We start from the raw sequence: 13,412 nt of genomic DNA, 5'->3' as shown, positions 1-13,412 counted from the left end.
GGGGGGGGGGGGGGTAATGCCTCGCCACCCAGCCTCCTGATTGGTCAGCTTCCCTACATTCAGTAAGCTGGGCGGCGAGTCATTACACATGCTTCCTATTCACCTGGTAACGGCTTCCGGGCTAATAGGGAAGCCGGGCGGCGAGTACCGAAATATATATATTTGTACTTGATAGCGAAAACCTGGTATTGCTGCATCCCTAATATTATCCATATGCATCTATAGTTTAAAATATACACTGGTCATTTAAAGTGACGTTTGATCTGCTTATATTTTGACTTCCCTGATTCCTCCTTTCCCCATTCATAAGCATAATGACATTTTGAGATCAAACCTTTTACATTTTCATTACATATTTAACTTTAGTCCTAGGGATGTCATCACTGGGTCTCTGTGCAATGCAGGCAAATCACAGCTGGTGGGAGGGTGCTGTACATAGCTACTTGAAAACATCACAGCACCCTGCCTCAGTACTCCCTTAAGGAGCCCTCAGCCCTGATATAAGCAGTGGGTTGGATCTTGGGCGGAGTTATGCAAATATCAAAATGCCTTAATGGGTGGGTGTCAATCTGCAAGAGTGGGAGTTACTAGGCGGGCTGTGCTTGCATGCAGGCTGCACTTGGTAATGCCCCCATTTGAGGCTGAGAATCCATGACTGAAATAACTAAAATCCAATCCAAAGGGGTGGACCAGAGACAGCCAAGCTGGGGAGGAAAGTCTAGATGAGGATGGATGTCCTCCAGCCAGGAAATGAGGCGGGCTCTATGTGACTTGCTGTAGCTTCTAATGCACATTGTGAGGAGCTCCCAGTGTGCAGTGATATCAGAGTAAGTAATATCTGTCCAGGAGAGGAGCCGGTACAACTGTGCAAGAATGAAGGGAAGGCCGGAGGTCAGCTATAAGCCTTAGTAACCCCCCCGCCATGTTATTTGAAGATGATTTATCTCCCCCTTATGCTTCTTCTCCCAGCCACATTGTTCTCTGGTGGCTATTCCTGTTCCAGCGCTCTCATTAAAATATGTGATCTCCGATTTTGTTCCAGTTATGTAAAAACTTCAGAGAAAATCGGAGAGTGGAACGAGAAAATGACTCAGTCCGACGTGTGAGTTTCCGTGCAGTTGCACTTCTCCTGTCTTGCTGCAGGGGGCACTGTCCTTAATGAATGGTGTGAGCGGATGAGCGAGTGTCTATGTACCTGCATAAGGGGGGGCAGAGTGCATAGTACGCATGCGCACGTGCACTGACAGAGGTGGCGGTTGGTTGTTTTCCTGCTTTTAAGGTTTTGTTCTAACACGCTGCTTAGCTTAGATTAACAGGTCTGGTGTTACCGCTTCCCTGAGCTTTGCCTGTGCTGGGTGCTGCTTGCCTGCCTCCTGGTTGTTGGTCTGGTATATATAACTCTTTTTGTCTACTGCAGATACAAGAAGACTCAAGAAACCCTGTCTACCGCTGGGCAGAAAACTACCGCAGCGCTGTCTAATGTCGGCTCCGTCATTTCCCGGAAGCTGGGGGACATGAGGTGAGGGATTGGGGTTTGCAGCCTCTGGGGGTGACAATAATGGACAGCTATGCATATGGAAATCAGCAATCAGTTTTCAGTTTCTGACCTTAGGTTTTTTTTATTTTGGATTGGGTGGGAGCTATGAATCATTAGATTTTACTTCTCCTTGTTGGGAAAATTCCCCTCACTATCTCTGGGACACACTGACACAAAGGGTGACCCCAGGGTAGGGAATACTCTAGGGGTGACCCCAGGGCAGGGAATACTCTAGGGGTGACCCCAGGGTAGGGAATACTCTAGGGGTGACCCCAGGGCAGGGAATACTCTAGGGGTGACCCCAGGGTAGGGAATACTCTAGGGGTGACACCAGGGCAGGGGATACTCTAGGGGTGACACCAGGGCAGGGGATACTCTAGGGGTGACACCAGGGCAGGGGATACTCTAGGGGTGATTCTTATCATTATTGATTCTTATTAGGGAGATGTTCCCTCTCTATATATCCTGATCACCAATGTCATCAGGAATGAAAGTGAGGGTAAAGGCAATATTTTTAGTTGCCACCAGAACAGGACTAGAGGGCAAATCTTCCAGTGGGGACATCTGACTGTGTAAGAGGGAATTTCCCTCATATGGTACGATATTTCTTCACTTCCTGTTAGGTCTAGGAACAGGAAGTAATGATAAATCTCCCTAGTGAAGCAGAAAGGCAAAATAAACTGGCAGTGGTTTTAATCCTCCCCTACGCTATCCACAATGGACACATAAAAAAAAATTGGGCTTTACATGTACTTTAAACTTTGTACTTTTGTATCTATATTTAGATAAAGAATATCTATATTTATTTATACTTTAAAGGTGTTTATAGAAAGATCTGTAGGGGTGAAGATGTTTCTAAATCTGCACCTGTTTTGGTTTTGTTTATGTATCTAACCATTAATCTCTTCCATCACTAACACTCTAAACAGCCACAAAATGGTCCAGGCAGCTATTTTGCCTTTGGAGGTTTTTGGAGGGTAAGAGACCCCGTGTGGCCGTGTGATAACTATCCACTTTTCTTAGACAGGCCCTCTTAATCAGTACTGTGTCCCTTCACTGCTCGGGAGGCGGAGCAAAGGAAAAACCCTCCTGCCCAGTGTCCTTTAAAGCGGAAGTAAATTCCAAACTGCAACTTTTCCTCATTTACAAGCACATTGTACATCCTCCTTGTTGCCTTTGTCCCTCGTCTCCAAAGCATTGCCATGCTCTGTTTCCCAGTAATGTCACAAGCGCAGTTCATCACACATTCCTGCCATCAGCATGCTGAGATGTGAAGAGTGCCTATGCCGGGGATGATCCCTGGTTTAGGCGTTCGCTTTTGCGAAACTTGTTCCCTTTCGGGATTTGTTGATGGAGGGCAGGAGAAAATGCTCACAAGATGGTGCCGGCTTCAGCAACAGCCGTGGTAGATCGGCCTAACCCAGCAAACAATGTTTGGAGGATTTATCAATGATTGGTTGGATTGAGGAAATTGGGTTCCAGTTGTGTTTTTTTGCGGTGGACAGCCGACTTTACTTCCGCTTTATATTGGGTGTTCTTCTTAGACTTACTCATGTTCGGGAGATAACAAGAAGCACGCATGAAGGAAGAGAAAATGGCGCAGCTCCTCTCCCTTCCTTTTCTATACACATCTTTACAGGTAGTCAAAGGCCGATGCTGTATGGAAACCAGGGGCGTCCCGAGGCTGGGTGACACCCGGAGCGGTGTCCGAGTGTCACCCCGCCGAGACGTCACCGCGCGTGTGCTTGATGACGTCATCGCGCACGTGCGGCAGTGTTCTGATACTGATAGGAGGAGACTGCAACCCGGCGGCATACCACATCCCCTTCTCTCTCCTGATACTGTCGGGCGTTCGGTCCATGACCGAGCGCCCGACTTTTCAGAGGGGGGTGACACCAAAATGACTAAGTCATTTTGGTATCACCCCTCCAATGGTGTCACCCGGGTGCGGGCCGCACCCCCTTTGTGACGCCACTGATGGAAACTATTATGTCAGGCATTGGATCAGCATGGTATGGGAAGCACACATCAGTGGTTAATGCTACCGTAGGACGTATGCTTGTCAGAGTAAACCTATGCCATATTTTAGCTGTCAATGCAAGTTATATATTTCCCATAGGACTTTGCACTGCCATAAAGCAAACCAGTGCATTGCCCATGCAGGATAAAGCAACAGCCTTGTTTCCAGCCCCGTTCCTGCAGCTTATACAATCCCGTCCTTTGCTCCCCCGCCGGTCTGGTCAGCTACCAGTAGTGAGAAAACTTCTGCGTATGGGGTATTATATTGCTCACTTCATATTACACTGCTGGTCCCACTTGTCAAGTACCAGTGCTGTCATATGGGAATTGCCCATAGCTTTGCGTAAGCTACAACTTGAGCAGGCTGTAGCTTTACAAGGCAGCTTGTACTACACCCAGTGACTGAGTGGAGCAGCAGGGAAGCGAAGGAAAGGTACATATGGTGAGGGGACATTAATCCCTTCCCGCCAGCTGTATGCATATGTGCTTGCACGGTGGTGGGCTTTAACGTCATGCTGCCACATACATGCTTCCAGCCAGCGTCGCTGTTTTGTGCTGGGAGCGCACTAGCTTGGCACCCCCAGCACTGACTGCACTGTCACCAGTGATCAGGAGCCTGTGACATTGGCTTCCAATCATGTGATCACTGTGACAGCCAATCACAGGGATCATATGATTGGGAAGCCCATGTAACACCTCTGCTGTTATCCCCTTTTAAACGGCTTGCTCCAATTGGCTGGAAGAGGTTTGAGTGGTGCTTTTTTGCATACAGCAGTGGGTGCAAAGCTTCATCTGTTAGAACCCTTAGTATGTGTCCTGTGGCCCTAAGCCAGACGTATAAAGTGACCCTGTCTTGGGCTGCATCACAATCACATCGTGAGATGTTTTCCTACTCTCAGAAGTGACAACGTTTATTGTATCAACTGGATATCACTTTGATTGTTCAGCCTTTATTTGTCCTTTCTAAATGATGTTCTCTTTGGGTAATCAATGTGTTCTAAAAAGGTTGCCAATGTTTAGTGGGGGGGTGGGGGGGTGATGGTGAGGGGGCTTTCTTTTTCCTTATGTCAGATTAACAAGTATTAAGGGGACCTCTGCAGCTTTGCTGACTCTCTACCTACCCTTCCTCTCCCTCACAGGGCCCTCCCTTTCTCTCAGTCTTTTAGGTAAGAGGAGACGGTCCTCTGCTCCGTGTTCTTCATCTCCCCAACATATACGTCTACACCCTTCTATATGTACACAGATGTTAGGTATACCTTACATAATAGCTCACTTTTGCCACCAAGTGTAGGTTTGGCTGCTTGACAAGAGTACAACCTTATTGTTCTGCTACTTGCAGTTTACTGATTAGGGATTCTCTGCTTGCCAAACAGTAGGGGGTCACCAGCCCCTTAATGGTTGTTCTGCCGGTATGGGGATAGTGGCCCGGTATTGCTAAAACAGTCTGTGATCTCATATTGCTTTTTACGTCTCGTACGTACAATTCTGCAAGATGGCAGACAGTCGCAGGTTCTTAAAGAGAGTCTAGGTGGTGGAGTCCTTGACCCTTCTGTTAATGGGAAGTTCAAGTATGATATAGATATTGGTAGGTCCCCTACATGAAGGGCCCAGGCTTGGTCTTGGGTTAATAGCTCAGGACTTGGGCAAAGCTGTTGGAATAGTCTAGAATAGTGTTTCTGGTAACAATTGCTCAGAGAGGTTCCAAGGGACCACCCTTAATCTGGGCTTAGGAATGTTTAAAATGTAGAAGAATAGGACATGTAATGGAATCTTTGAAAGATAATATGTATATAGTCTGCACCTGTCCTTGGTTTAACATCTCTTGGTGCTATGTGTGATAAAGGGGACTTGTTCAAGCGGACCTTTACCCCCTTTGACTAAAAATCACATGAGCATACAGCTCTGCATGCTGATATGAAATCATCTTACATTCATTAGTTAAACATATTTTAATTTACTTAGTCTTCTTTTTTCCACTTCCTGGTCCATTTTGGCACAAATGATGTAATTGTGCCCAAGCGCTGCATCCTGGGTAGGTTACATCAGCAGAGCATTGCTGGGAAATCTCATCTGTCATCTCATGAGATCTCAGGGAAAGGCATTTTCCTCCCCTGAGATGATGTGCATGGCCACACGTCCTAGTAGCGTGTGCTAGAGTTCCAGGAAATAAAGGGAGAGATATTCATCTGCCCTTAGTTAAAATGGCCGCTGTGAGAAGAATAGGGAGGGAAATAAATAAAAGATATGCAAAGAATAAAAAGGCGGCCATTATTAGAAGTATCTGTGTGTAGACTGTCATTACTAAGCATTTCTAAAGGTTTTGACGATATGGGTAAAGTTCCTCTTGAAGATCTTAAAGGGCTTTGGTAGCTGTAGCAGACAGTCAGCATCGCTTACTTCTATCAGACATCATGATTATTAATTAGAAAATGGAGCCAAAAGTTGCTGTTTGGGACATGGACCATGTCATAAGGATATAGCCCGCATTAAAGGACCAGCACAGAAGTTAGAAAGTTGGCAGGGGGTGGGGCCAGGTTTGACTTTTATCAAAGTCAAGATTTGGAAGTAAATTCAGCTGCCTATATTTTTGGATCGATTGATTATATTGATATGCTGCTTGTGTATTGTATCCATGATATGCTAGGTTTCAGTTTCCAAGGTTGGCAAGAAAATCACTTTAGGTCACTTGAATCATTTGATAGAAAGACATTACACATTCATGTAGTACATTATACAGCAAAGCAATAGAGCAGTGATAATATTCAACGTATCCTATTCCATAGCCACCCATAATTATCGCCTATTGCCGCTCTCTCTGCTATAGGAGCGATGTGGTAGATTGCCGTAGCTGACCGCTGTTTGCACATTATCACTGCTCTCTGCATGGCCCTACTGACTAATCCTGTGTATACCCCAGAAGGTTCTTGTAGTTCTCCCTCTCTGTCATGTTGTGTACAAAAGGTGATGGTCTTAGTCCATGCATCTCTGTCCTCCTCCTTTGTATGTAGTGGATTGTGTATTGTTGCAGTGTGATGTGTCTGATTCTGTCTTATCACTATGCAGCCAGAGATTATTGAAGTCCATCTTACAAAGTCACTTCCTTTTATGTCTTTTGTAAGATCGCAAACATTCAGTAAGTGGAAATAAGGCTGTGTTTGTCGTAGAGGGAGCCATTTTGTGACTGGACCTATATTGGTATCAGTCTGTCCACTCACAAGAGACCGGTGACTTCACTGAGAATGCAGCCTATCAATTCACTAGAGGCCGGTGACATCACTGAGATTGCAGCCTATCAATTCACTAGAGGCCGGTGACATCACTGAGATTGCAGCCTATCAATTCACTAGAGGCCGGTGACATCACTGAGATTGCAGCCTATCAATTCACTAGAGGCCGGTGACATCACTGAGATTGCAGCCTATCAATTCACTAGAGGCCGGTGACATCACTGAGATTGCAGCCTATCAATTCACTAGAGGCCGGTGACATCACTGAGATTGCAGCCTATCAATTCACTAGAGGCCGGTGACATCACTGAGATTGCAGCCTATCAATTCACTAGAGGCCGGTGACATCACTGAGATTGCAGCCTATCAATTCACTAGAGGCCGGTGACATCACTGAGATTGCAGCCTATCAATTCACTAGAGGCCGGTGACATCACTGAGATTGCAGCCTATCAATTCACTAGAGGCCGGTGACATCACTGAGATTGCAGCCTATCAATTCACTAGAGGCCGGTGACATCACTGAGATTGCAGCCTATCAATTCACTAGAGGCCGGTGACATCACTGAGATTGCAGCCTATCAATTCACTAGAGGCCGGTGACATCACTGAGATTGCAGCCTATCAATTCACTAGAGGCCGGTGACATCACTGAGATTGCAGCCTATCAATTCACTAGAGGCCGGTGACATCACTGAGATTGCAGCCTATCAATTCACTAGAGGCCGGTGACATCACTGAGATTGCAGCCTATCAATTCACTAGAGGCCGGTGACATCACTGAGATTGCAGCCTATCAATTCACTAGAGGCCGGTGACATCACTGAGATTGCAGCCTATCAATTCACTAGAGGCCGGTGACATCACTGAGATTGCAGCCTATCAATTCACTAGAGGCCGGTGACATCACTGAGATTGCAGCCTATCAATTCACTAGAGGCCGGTGACATCACTGAGATTGCAGCCTATCAATTCACTAGAGGCCGGTGACATCACTGAGATTGCAGCCTATCAATTCACTAGAGGCCGGTGACATCACTGAGATTGCAGCCTATCAATTCACTAGAGGCCGGTGACATCACTGAGATTGCAGCCTATCAATTCACTAGAGGCCGGTGACATCACTGAGATTGCAGCCTATCAATTCACTAGAGGCCGGTGACATCACTGAGATTGCAGCCTATCAATTCACTAGAGGCCGGTGACATCACTGAGATTGCAGCCTATCAATTCACTAGAGGCCGGTGACATCACTGAGATTGCAGCCTATCAATTCACTAGAGGCCGGTGACATCACTGAGATTGCAGCCTATCAATTCACTAGAGGCCGGTGACATCACTGAGATTGCAGCCTATCAATTCACTAGAGGCCGGTGACATCACTGAGATTGCAGCCTATCAATTCACTAGAGGCCGGTGACATCACTGAGATTGCAGCCTATCAATTCACTAGAGGCCGGTGACATCACTGAGATTGCAGCCTATCAATTCACTAGAGGCCGGTGACATCACTGAGATTGCAGCCTATCAATTCACTAGAGGCCGGTGACATCACTGAGATTGCAGCCTATCAATTCACTAGAGGCCGGTGACATCACTGAGATTGCAGCCTATCAATTCACTAGAGGCCGGTGACATCACTGAGATTGCAGCCTATCAATTCACTAGAGGCCGGTGACATCACTGAGATTGCAGCCTATCAATTCACTAGAGGCCGGTGACATCACTGAGATTGCAGCCTATCAATTCACTAGAGGCCGGTGACATCACTGAGATTGCAGCCTATCAATTCACTAGAGGCCGGTGACATCACTGAGATTGCAGCCTATCAATTCACTAGAGGCCGGTGACATCACTGAGATTGCAGCCTATCAATTCACTAGAGGCCGGTGACATCACTGAGATTGCAGCCTATCAATTCACTAGAGGCCGGTGACATCACTGAGATTGCAGCCTATCAATTCACTAGAGGCCGGTGACATCACTGAGATTGCAGCCTATCAATTCACTAGAGGCCGGTGACATCACTGAGATTGCAGCCTATCAATTCACTAGAGGCCGGTGACATCACTGAGATTGCAGCCTATCAATTCACTAGAGGCCGGTGACATCACTGAGATTGCAGCCTATCAATTCACTAGAGGCCGGTGACATCACTGAGATTGCAGCCTATCAATTCACTAGAGGCCGGTGACATCACTGAGAATGCGGCCTATCCATTCACTAGAGACCAGTGACATCACTGAGAATGCAGCCTAATATAATTTGGGCTGAGAAGACAGATTGGCTCCTTCCTAGTTAGCAGATTCTTTTTCAACTTGAAGATCCTGGCTGCATGGTCATCTCGTACGCACGTGTTGGGTATGTGTTCTGGTCGCTAACTCTGCTTTCTGCCCCCTCATGCCTTCCGAGTAGCAGTTACTCAATCCGTCACTCCATAAGCATGCCTGCAATGAGGTAAGGTATACTACCTGTACTAATAATACTCTGAGATGCTGACATATGCCACACAGTGCTTTAGAACATGTCATGTGTTTAGATAAACATACCTTGTGCCACAATGGAAATAATCGTATTTTTTGGTAATGTTTTGAAAATGCTGTTTCTGGGTATAGTTTGTACATATCGTGCTTGTGTTCAGTATGGATGCTGCATGCACTGTCTGATATGGATATAACCACTGCAGGTAGAGCAAGGGCTCTTGTAGCTGGCCTTTTGATGTGTTTTCAATCTGTATTACTTGTGTCTGTGACTGTTCTGAGGCTGCATTTGTCCTGCTTTGCGTTCCTTTGGACGCATTAAGTCCCGTTGACATCTTTTGGTATTGCAAGCAAAGCCGGTCAAATGCAGCCCTTGTTGTGTATCCGTGGCGCTATATTTGAATGCAAAATATAAAGCATCTAATAACTCCCTATCTACACGATCCCTAAGAACACATTGAACACCAGGGACGTTATTTATCACCGTGTCTGAAAAGAAAGACTGTCTTCATAGTCCCGCAAGCACCCTTCATATCCAGACTTGCACTGGAATGATCACTTTTAACCTCATTGGGGACTTTGAGGGAACACGGTCGGTTCCTAAATTAACAGTCCTAGGCCAAAGAGGAAGCCATGAGATCTGCCAATGCAACCTCATCCTCTTTTATTGGAGAAGTCCCATGACATCATCCAGTCTTGTTGGAATGGTCACATGATTTTGCCCTCTTGCTGGGAAAGTCCATTCGACTCTTTCGAGTGCGTTGAACAATTGTGGTTTCACGAGTTACAGGAGGATCGGCCATTTCTGTGGGTTTGATCAGAACACATCCTACCATTTCACAAGCCTTTGGTAAATGTTTCGGCTTATATCTCACAGACAGGTACACTTCGTTACGGCACTTTAAGCGTACGTGGCGAATTGCGGTGCGTTCACTGCGCTGAGATGGCTTCCCAGCTAATCAGGAAGCCAGGTGGCGAGTCATTACACGCCGCCTGAGTTCCGTAATGGGACTTTAGGTATCGGCATGTACCGAAAAAAAAAATATCGGTACTTGATACCGAAAAACCAAATTCATATGGAATTCAGGGACCGGTCTGTCCAATCCAGGAGCCAGCAGGATTTTTTTTTAGGCGCCAGCTGCATTGACACCTAGAGAACACCTCAAAAGTTTGTTGCCAGCGGTCATTATTAAGGAGCATTGGTGACCTTGTCCTGTTCTAATTACGAGGAAGAAACATGCGTCCTGAATTTGTTTTTTTGTTTGTAGCAATGTGTCTACAGGGAAAATTTTTCTGACAGCCAATCAATTTCTCCCTTTTCCTCCTTGGAAAATGTTAGCGAGAATATAATTGGTTAAATTGGGCAGTGGGCAAACTTTTTTTTTTTTCCAGACACTTTGATAAAGGTTTGTTTTGATGCGTTGGATTTTGCGTTTGGATTTTGGATTGTACGTGCATTGTTGTGGGGCAAGGGAGGAGGAGGGCTCGCCGTAGCAGTAATTGGCTAAAGGAGGGATGTGGAATCAGTCAATAGATCCTTAACCATAATTCTCTTTTATTCTCAGGAACTCCAATACCTTCAAATCCTTCGAAGAGCGCGTAGTGGGTCCAAAGGTAAGACCTGTTGCATTCAAAGACTCAGAGTTACAAATGAATGGAAAAAGCTTTGTTTAGGACTTTCGTAGATAGTTACATAGTTACATAGTATTTGAGGTTGAATAAAGACATTAGTCCATCAAGTCCAACCTATTAGGATCTCATTCTAGTAGTACCTGTACCCCTGTATATTACGGTCCCTTAAGAAATCGTCCAAAAGTTTCTTGAACAATTCCACATTATTTGCTGAAATCACCGCCTGTGGCAGTGAGTTCCAGACCCTAACTGATCTTACTGTGAAGAACCCCCTTCGCCCCTTGTGCTGGAATTTTTTTCCACCAATTTTAGGTGATGGCCTCTAGTTTTTGTAACGGAGTTAATTTTAAACAGTTTATCGCTAATGTTGCTACCACCATTAAACATTTTGTACATGGAAATCATATCCCCCCTTAATCTCCTCACCTCTAATGTGAACATGTTTAAATTTAGTAGCCTCGTCTCGTAGCTCTGGTCCTCCATACCCCTAATTAGTTTGGTTGCCCTTCGCTGGACTTTTTCCAACTCAAGGACATCTTTTCTTAGTACTGGTGACCAGAACTGGACCGCGTACTCCAGATGAGGTCGAACCAATGATCTATAAAGTGGCAAAATTATAGACTTGTCCCTGCAATACATCCCCTTTTTAATACAGGACAAGACCCTGCTAGCTTTGTTTACAGCAGCCTGGCACTGCAAACTACCTTTCAGTTTGTGGTCTACAATGACCCCCAAATCCTTCTCCATTTCTGACTTCCCCAGCGGCATACCCATAATTGTATAACCCATTTGTTTATTTTTAATTCCAAAGTGCATTACTTTGCATTCAATGAATATGAATATGTTTTGGGAACTCATTAAAAGTGAAGATATTGAAAGGGCAGCACAGTGACTCAGTGGTTAGCTCATATGACTTCCAGCACTGGGGCCCTTGATTAGAATCCTCACCAGGTAACTATCAGGACCAAGACACTATCGGGACCAGTACACGCTTCTGTGTGGAGTTTGCATGTTCTTTCTGGGCTTGCGTGGGTTTCCTCTGGGTACTCTGATTTAATCTCACACTCCAAGGACACGCTGGTAGTTTAAAAGGCTCCTGTTTAAAATGCCTCCAGTATGTTTGTGCGGGTCTAACATATTCCAGCTGCAGCCTCCTATGGCAAACCCTGGTTGCTAATGCAGCTCTGGTACCAACATGATAGTATATAGGGGTTTTTTAAAGGGCGTCTGTTACCTGTCTCCTGGTTCCTAGCAGTCCTATCACTGTGCATGTGCGCCGCCTCCGTGCTAGTGGCGGCTCTGCTTCCTTTTAAACGGAGTATGGAGTAGGAACCATTGGTGCAGTTGTGTGCAGATGTCTTATTTTATTCATTATAGATATTTTTATATAGCGCCAACAATTTCCGTTGCGCTTTACATACTGCACATACGTGATGAATAGAGATCTTGCTGCACTCCTTAACGGATAGGGATGACCTGCTAGACAGGTGGGTGCTCGAAGTGAGCACGGATGGCACCGTGAATAAACAGATGGGTAGAAATGTCACCAGCATTCAGTGAAATCAGCAAAAGTCCATTTATTGCAGGAACATTGCCATTCAAACACTAGCGCTTTCGGGGCCACAGGGTCCCCTTCATCAGGCTCAGAATGACGGCTGAGCTTGATGAAGGGGACCCTTTGTGGCCCTGAAAGTGCTGGTGTTCCTGCAATAAATGGACATTTGCTGGTGACATTTCTACCTATTACATACTACACATTCACATCAGTCCCTGCCCTCAAGGAGTGTCTAAGCTCCCCATCTCCCATGCATACATACATACATACATACATACAGGCACACACATACTAGGGCTGATTTTTTTTTTTTTAGACAGGAGCCAATTTGTCTGAAATACTGTATGTCTTTGAGTGTGGAAGGAAACCAGAATACCCAGAGAAAACCCATACAAGCACAGAGAGAACATGCAAACTCCATGCAAATAGTGACCTGACCGGGATTATAACCGTGGACTCTCATTGCTGCAAAGCACTAGCCACTAAGCCACAGTGCTGCCACCAGATGCACGTTCAGTGCAACATTTCATGAAGCCTAATGTACACTGGAGATCCTAAATTGCTTAGTCGAGTGATATTTACCTTATGAAAGAGTTCTGATGGAAACCTGAAATGAGAGCTGCGGCTATGAAAGGTTATTTTTATGATCCTGCTTGTTTTATAAAGCAGCAAGTTGACTGTAGTCCTAGCAGCATAACCTTTTCTTTGCTTCCTCCCTGCACGGTTCAGCCAAAGGAGTGAGAAAAGGAAGCCTTAGGTAAGCTCTGAGTCTCTCTGGTCATGGCTGAGGATACAAGGGTGAGAACTCCCTACCCCCGTGTGACAGCGATTGACCAATCACCAGTTCTGTTACATGAGAGCTTGGGAAATAAGTCACATGCTCTTTCATTCTCTCTATAGTACGGAGCATTTTCTTTGCTAGGCATGGATAAATGAAGACCTAGATGAGCAATGGAAAGAAG

At 45.7% G+C, this 13,412-nt stretch overlaps 1 protein-coding gene across 8 annotated transcripts in view; it reads left to right on the top strand.

Moving 5' to 3' along the window:
* TPD52L2 (tumor protein D52 like 2) overlaps positions 1-13,412 on the top strand; it is a 25,029-nt gene that overhangs the window by 9,986 nt on the left and 1,631 nt on the right. The window contains exons 4-8 of one of the 8 annotated variants that reach the window (XM_018559698.1): positions 1,043-1,102; positions 1,418-1,519; positions 4,696-4,722; positions 9,199-9,240; positions 10,829-10,877. In XM_018559698.1, the coding sequence (XP_018415200.1) occupies positions 1,043-1,102; positions 1,418-1,519; positions 4,696-4,722; positions 9,199-9,240; positions 10,829-10,877 (280 nt within the window). Of the gene's footprint in view, positions 1-1,042; positions 1,103-1,417; positions 1,520-4,695; positions 4,723-9,195; positions 9,241-10,828; positions 10,878-13,412 lie in introns of all 8 variants that reach the window. The other 7 variants (XM_018559691.1, XM_018559722.1, XM_018559714.1 and 4 more) reach the window with 7 other exon arrangements.

This window comes from Nanorana parkeri, unplaced genomic scaffold (assembly GCF_000935625.1).
Source record: "Nanorana parkeri isolate BGI_ZX_2015 unplaced genomic scaffold, ASM93562v1 scaffold17, whole genome shotgun sequence".
Taxonomy (NCBI): domain Eukaryota; kingdom Metazoa; phylum Chordata; class Amphibia; order Anura; family Dicroglossidae; genus Nanorana; species Nanorana parkeri.
The sequence above is the reverse complement of the archived record's forward strand: the minus strand, read 5'-3'. Positions and strand labels throughout refer to the sequence as shown.